Source organism: Mus pahari, chromosome 5 (assembly GCF_900095145.1).
Source record: "Mus pahari chromosome 5, PAHARI_EIJ_v1.1, whole genome shotgun sequence".
NCBI lineage: Eukaryota > Metazoa > Chordata > Mammalia > Rodentia > Muridae > Mus > Mus pahari.
The window spans coordinates 162,893,313-162,900,689 of NC_034594.1; the positions used below are offsets into that span (position 1 = coordinate 162,893,313).

At 52.9% G+C, this 7,377-nt stretch overlaps 1 protein-coding gene across 1 annotated transcript in view; it reads right to left on the bottom strand.

Annotated features, from left to right (window-relative positions):
• The window catches only part of Vash2 (vasohibin 2), a 31,482-nt gene extending 24,671 nt beyond the window's left edge, over nucleotides 1-6,811 (bottom strand). The window contains exons 1-2 of the mRNA XM_021198049.2: nucleotides 6,684-6,811; nucleotides 5,844-6,252 (exon numbers count right to left, since the gene is read on the bottom strand). Coding sequence (XP_021053708.1) covers nucleotides 5,844-6,119 — 276 coding nt within the window. The 5' untranslated portion in view covers nucleotides 6,120-6,252; nucleotides 6,684-6,811. The remainder of the gene's footprint in view (nucleotides 1-5,843; nucleotides 6,253-6,683) is intronic.
• Nucleotides 6,812-7,377: the final 566 nt, after the last annotated feature.

The window sequence follows — 7,377 nt, forward strand, 5'->3', positions numbered from 1 at the left end:
CACACACACACACACACACACACACAGAGTCAGTGAGAGAGAGAGACAGACAGACACTCACACACACCCACACAAACAGTTTCACACACACAAACTCACACATTAAATTCTCTGTCCAACAAACACTAGCAATTGTGGATACTTCCTTGTTTTTTTCACAGTAACACCCACATGTCTAACAAACCTCTGTAAGAACTGACCAGAGGTTTCAGAGGTGAGAAAAGAAAGTAGGCCGAGGAACAGAGCCTTCCTTAGCATCTCCATATGGTAAGCTATAGGCAGGTACAGAGCAGGAAGCACAGGAGCAGGGAAGGAAGGGAGAGAGAGGGAAACCCCATCAGAGACACGAGGGACGGGATGTGAGAGAGTTCCCACACGCGTAGCCGGTGATTTGGCTCAGAGTTCACTTTGGGAGTTGAGCTGACCTCCCAGTTATTTCCAGCCCCCTCCATCCAGGGATCCCATAGAGCAGGGTGTGAAGCAGGACTCAGAAAGCAGCTGGGCCTCAGAATAGCAGCCAGTGGCGCCCACGGGATTTAGAAGAACAGCTGCAGTTACCTCAGCTGCCTGTGGTCACACTTGCTCCCAAGCAGGAGGACAAATGTAAGCATTCCCCACATGGGCTGCAGCAGGGCTGGGGTGGGGAGAGCCAAGATGGCTCACTGAAGGATATCATCGGCTGCAATTCACCCTGATGTCAGGCAAGCTGGCTGGGGCTCAGCCCAGGGCAACTTCGAACAGCACCTTAGGCAGCTTGTGTTCCTGCTGGATCTGGATGTAAGCCAGAGGGGCGCCCCGCGGGGGGTTGCAATGAGACATACACAGTGGTTGGAATCCCTGCTCTGTCTCCTACCAGCTATGGACATGACAGGACCCCAGAGCCTCCACTTGCATCCAAATAGCAACACTGCCTCTTCTGCTCTGGAAGCTGCCATGAGGACAAAATGGCCTGCTGTTATGAGAAGGCAGCAGAGCCAGCGCTGCAGGTAGGACACCGGTGTAAGCTGGGCCATTATCCATCACTAACATGCTCCTAGGAGCTGAACTAGAGAGGCTCGGAATCAGCAGCACACAACCCTGAGGTGCCGCTCCTTGAGGACGTCTTCCTGCCCAACAGGAGATAAGAACATCCACTGCATTGCCCAGCTCAGGCTCCGCACACACTGCTGAGGGAATGGTCGGTGTCCTTGGTTCATGGAGACTCACAGGCAGTGATCAGAGAGTCCAGTAGGCAGGCATGAAAAAGCAGGGACAGCTCAGTGAGAGGCCTTTGCCACCAAGCCTGACGGCCTGAGTTCAATCCCCGAACCCACATGGAGAAAGGTGACCAACACCTGTCTGACCTCACATGTGTGTCTAGAACTTTCTATCACTGACAGGAACCTGAGATAACCGGCTTATAAAGAGCAAAGGTGGCTTTGTCTCACAGTTTCAGTGCTTACGGTCGTGTGTAACTATAGTTTCAGCCCTGCAGCACATCATGGAGAGAGCGTGGAGACGAGGCCTCTTCACCTCACAGAATCCAAGAAATGGGAAGGGGGGCAGTGTTCTGACTCTAGGGCACACTGCCCAGTGACCTACGTCCTTCCTTCTAGGCTCCGCCTCCTAAGAGCATCATAGGCTGGGGGTAAGCCTTCAACAGGTGGGCATTTGGGGACATTCAGGATCCAAATATTGACAGCTATACACTCAAAATGGTTGAAAGATAGGTCGTGTGTCCTGTATTTTACCATAATAAACAAATAAGGTCACAAAAGGTGTCTTACTAAAGGAGAAATGCAAACGACTCTGGAAAAGGTTTAAGTTCACTAATAACTTAAATACAAGCTAAGGCTCTGTAAACCGACACCCTCCATGCTTCCTGTTAGTTGGCACAGTCTGAAAGGCAGATAGATGCCCATGCTGGCCAGGAAGCCGAGGGAAGTTTAAAGGATTTGGAAGAAGGAGGTACGCAGTGAGCAGGGAAGAATAATGAGACTACAAGCCAGAGTCTGGCGGCCTGCCTCTCCACTTCCTCCTTGCCAAACAGGAGAGCTGACAGAAGGTAAGATGGAGACCTGCAGGTGAGCACAGACCTGTAACTGAGATGCCATAAAGAGATGAAGGGAAGCCAGGCCTGGAGCAGGGAGATAGCAAGAGGCCCAGCAGGAGCAACCTTCAACAAGAACAAGGAGAAACCAAAGCATGTCTTTCCCTGCACAGGCAGTAGGAAAAAAGAGCCTCCTGAAAACCTGGGAGAGGCTGCACAGAACAGCCATAATTCCAGGAGAGCCCCAGGCTCCTGCATCAAAGGGCCCAGCCCGTGATCTGGGACAGAGGTCCTGGAGTCACACCTTGGGAGGATTCAGTCAGACAAGAGAGAGAGTTCTAAATCCAGGACACAGAAGGGAGGGAGCATCCTGAGAGCACAGGGTGCAGGGGCAGAGCCTGCGGAGAGTCTCAGATCTTTGCTCACACATCACAAAGGCAGCTCTCAGCCCTCTAATGTGAACTCTTTTCCAAATTTGGAATCACTGTGAAAATGAGACACATGTGAATATGAGGTAGGGGCTGCAGGAAACCTAGTGATGTTTCCTGTTGAGGGCCCTGGTGTCCTGCCGTCAGTAGCGTTAACCTCTGGACACTAGGAGGCCCTAGAGCCAGACCTAGAGGGGCCAGTTGGTCCTTCTGCACCTGTCTCTCTGTCACTCTCTGCCCATCCTGTGTAACCCCAGTGACTTTTGATCTTTTTCTTAAATTATCCCAGTAAAAGCCTGGCTTGGTCAGGTGCACTCTTGGCTCAGTAACACTTGCGGAGAAGAATGCAGACAAAATTTGGAAAGAAGATCTCAAGTGATAGCCACCCCCACCCACCCAAGCCTTCAGGCAGAACTTACTATGGTCCCTAACAGAATGTCCTGGACATGCCATCCATGCCTCCCAGACCCTGGGGACTTGCTCTGGATACTATCTTGCCTCAACCCACATTCTGTTGCTGCAGTGGCTACTCCCAAATTCCCCAGTCCTCCTTCGCTACTCACAGTCCCACCACCCTCCCTTGGTGCAAATTCCTCACAGCATGGTGTTGGCTTGGCTAAAGGAGAATGACTTGGCCCCAGGAGAGACTGAAGTTGGAGAGGAACAGTGTCTAACAGAGCAGCTTGACATGCCTGTGCCTGGGCAGGAGCCAGGATTTATGGGATATTGAGGCCAGGAGGTGCCAGTGATGGGGTTAGAGATGAAGAGCCCAGCTATTGAGAGTCAGCGACCACTGGGAAGGGTGGAGCCAGGAGGTCCAGCCTCAGTGGAGTGAATTTGAGACTAACCTAGGTTACACAAGAACCTCTCAAAAACCAAAACCAAACAACAACCATGTAAGCAATACTGGGAAATGAAATCATACAGTATTATTCAAGTTTAAAGACCCCTTATCACTCACTGGGGGTGGCGGGACAGGCTATAAGCCCAGAATTCAGAATGCTAAGGCAAGAGGATCATAAATTTGAGGGCTAACCTCAGATATAATGAGGACTAGCCTCAGATATAACCAAGACCCTGTCAAAGAACGGAAACGGGACTGGGGAGATGGTTTAGTGGTGAAGAGCACTGGCTGATGTTGCAGAGGCCTGGGTTCAATTCCCGGTGCCCATGGAGACTCACAACTGTCTCTAACTCCTGTTCTAGGGGATCCGGCAGACTTCTGACTTTTGTGATACTCATGGTGTACAGATACAGATGCCAGCAAAGCACTCAAACACATCAACTATATCTTCAAATTTTAAAAAATAAATGAAGAAGACCATGCGGGAGGAAGAGACAGGCAGACATCTATGAGTTAGAGGCAAGTCAGAGGGTCTACACAGCCAGCTCCGGGACAATCAAGGCTTCAGTGTGAGACCCCGTCTCAGAAAATGAGCAAACAAAACAAAACAACAAACTTAAAGCAGGCAAGTGCCTACACTGGGCTGAGGGAGTCCGGGCTTATCAGCAACTGTCCGCTTATCAGCAACTGTCGGGAGGCTCTTGGTTACAATGAAAACACAACAAGATACTTATAAGAAAAGTGAATGTTCTTTTTCTTTTTTTTGAAACAAGGTCTCAGTACACATTCTAGGTTGGCTTTGAACTTACTGAGGAGCCCAAGGTAGCCTTGAATTTATAATAGCCTTGTCTCTCACTCCTGAGTGCTGAAAGTACAGATATTCACCACCATTCCTGTGCAGAATATCCTTTTATAAAAAGGAAGTACTCAGCTACAATCCTGGAAGCATCAAGTGTTAGTCTTGGAGAGTAGAAACCTATATTCTAAGTTGCCTTGTGGACACTTAGAATACTGCATCTGTGGCAAACCAGCCACAGTCCTAGAAAGAGCAGACAGACATGAAAAAGAAAAGGAGGAAAGAAAGATGAAGAGAAGGAAAAGAGAGGTGGAGAAAAAAGAGGAGAAAGAGGAAAAGAAGGAATGGGGAGGAGGAAAGAGCAGAGAGGGAAGGAAGAGGAGGCCACAGAGAACAGAGTCAGTGTCCCACTGTCTCAATCACACCCCTGCCTCCCTCTCAGGAGGACTCGATAGACATCTTCAATAGTAAGATCCAATACTTGTCACATGGAGAAGAGCTCCCCGCACATGGAGCTGGGGTAAAGATGAAGGCACAGTGAGCGAGGTGCAGGATTCAGAAAGCCTGCTCAAAACAGTGGCATCCAGTCTCCACTCCCTCTGCCCAACTCTCTCATGTTTAAGGACTCTGGTGACTCATGGTAAGCAGAGAAAGATGCTGAAGTCAAAGCCAGGGCTGCCCGAGAGCAGGGATCATTACTGATGATGCTCCCACAGACAAGCTTCTAGGGCAGGCGAGCTCCTTTGGACAGAATAAACTCCCTGCCTAGCAGAGCAATAAAACACGATGAAGCAGGAAGCAGAGAGCATCCTCCACTTCCCCAAGGGCACACACAGCCTTCTGGCCTGCAGGCTTGCATGCTCTGCTGTCGCCAGCCAGGATTAGGACTGTCTGCTACCATGTCTCTGGGATATGTGATTCCTGCATCCTCTCAGGAGTCCTGCTCAGCAAATGGGGTCCCTGGGGTCCAAGGAAGCCATCTCCATGTCCGCACTCCAGGTTTTCATTTTATATAACACGACACTCCCACCAGAGGACATGTCTCTCTGTAACCATATCCTTGGCCACTGAGCTCAGTCGCTCCCTGGCTGCTCTCCCGAGTAAAAAGAGAGGTTCACTTGGTGTCTCCCTTTACCCCAGAGACTAATTCATCCAGTGTCCTGGAAAGTCCCTTTAAGCCACAGCCAAATGCTTCCTTGGCGCCAGATAAGCTGGTAAGAGACAGGTCACTGTTCTCTGTAAGCTTCAGAAGTAAAAATTAAAAATCATTGTCATAAAAAAGAGGAGGAGAAAGACGAGGAGAATAGGAAGAGGAAGGTTGTGATGATGAAGATGAAGATGGTTAGCAAAAACTCTAGGAATGATTCACACTGAGAAGTCTGGCTGATTACAAATTCACTCCATAAGTCATTTGCTAGGGAGACAAGGGGAGGGGAAAGGAGTAAAAGACGCACGGAGGGCAGACAGGGTGGACCCTGGGGTTCTATGCTTTCTTGAAGTGATTGGTGTTGACCTGGTGACTTTAGCTTTTGATGAAGATATTACAGGAGCTGAATACATAATGGATTTGGCTCAGCCCAACCTCAAAGCCAAGCCGGCAAGCCCCCCTGCCTGCTCCTCTCGGCAGGGAGACAGGACTCAGTAGCTGGACACGAGGTCTCTTCTCCCTGCCCTGCCTGGGCTGAGCCGGTTGCATCTCTCCCATCCCGCCCATCCCATCCCACCCTTCCCAACCAAGCCACTGACCTTAGCCAGGAAGGCAGCGTTTCTGATGGCGCCTACCATCTCTCCCCCTCTGGGGTGGACCTTGGCAACGTGCAGCCACATCCGCTCCCAGGTGTGGCTATCGATCGGGAACCCGCTCTTGTTCACGTGGAACAGCACCCCGCCGTCTTTGTCCTCCTCCTCGGAGCCCCCGCTGGTGGCGAGGCTCACGGGCCGCGCGTGGCTGCTCCGAGATCGGGTGCCTTTGGTGATTTTGGGGTGGGGGCAGCGGTGAGTGTCGGCGGCGGAGCCGGTCATGATGAGGGGCACGCAGCAAGGGGGCGGAGGATGCCGGCACGCCGGGGATCAGGGCCCCGCGGAGGGGGGGGGGATGGCCTTTAACTCTCGCAGCCGCAGGACACACGAAGGGAACCCCGCTCACCGGTCGGGCCTAGCAAAGCGGCTGGAAAGACGCCACGAAGCCTCACACCCAGCTGCACTCGGGGATGGGGAAGCATGCAAGGAGCGCGGGGTGAGGAGGGGACGGGGTAGGAAAAAGCAAGACAGCTGTGTAGCAAGAAGACTCGAGGNTCCCCTCCAGCTTCACGCATCCCTGGGTCCCCAGATGTGGTGGACTGCCACGGACCCAGAGCGAGCGGGCACGTGAGCGCCCGGGGCTGGCGCGAGGGCGCCGCAGCAGCCTCTGCTTGTTAGGGAGGCCTGGCGTCTTCCCGGAAGCCCCCCGAACCCTGGCGCGCGAGGGGCGGCTCCAGTCGGGGTTCCCGGGCAAGCGCAGCGCCGCCCCCTTCCCGCGGGTCCTGCGCGGGCACCGCGAGTGGCAGCTGCGGGCCGCCACGACGCGCGCGGGGCCCGGGGACCCACCTCGGGCCGGCCTCATTGCTGCAGAAGGCTGATGGGGTTGAGGCGGTCGTCGCCTCATTCCATGTCCCATTCTCGAATGTTATTCTGTGACATATAACTGAGTCACCCGGGCAGCCGCCGATGTTCCGAATGCGACCATTGGACACCGCAACAAAGAGGGGCGGGTCCCAAGCTTGGGACTCTACAACCCGGAGCTCTGCGTCTCTGCGATTGGTTCCAGGGTTCCCGGGCGGGAGGGGATCCGAGTTAGGGAAGCTGGGCTGCCACGCGAAATCCGATGCTGCAGTATCCTGGGAGCCCCGCGGAGCTGGAGCGACTGTCCAGGGACTAAGATCCAGTTTCCCTTGGGCAGAGGCGCAGCAGCTAAGGCCCGGAGATGTGATAAGGAAGTAGTGGGCCTGGTGGAGCAACATTCGTCGAGGAGCTGGGCACAGTGACTACACAGGGCTCTGGGTGGCTCTGGAAATGGCCAACTTTAATACTTCAATTCTCCATTACAAGTTTCTCCCCAGATTAACAAGTGGGTACAGCCCTGAATCCTCTATTAGTAGACGTGGATAACAAGGTTCCTCAACCCAAGGTGCTGTGAGAGGCAAGTTGAGCCCCTTCTGTTCTGTAGTCACTGTTTGTAGAGGGATGCTTGAAGCCAAGGGAGTGGCCTTCCCACAGCTTCCCCCCTCCTCTTCTTTGTCGT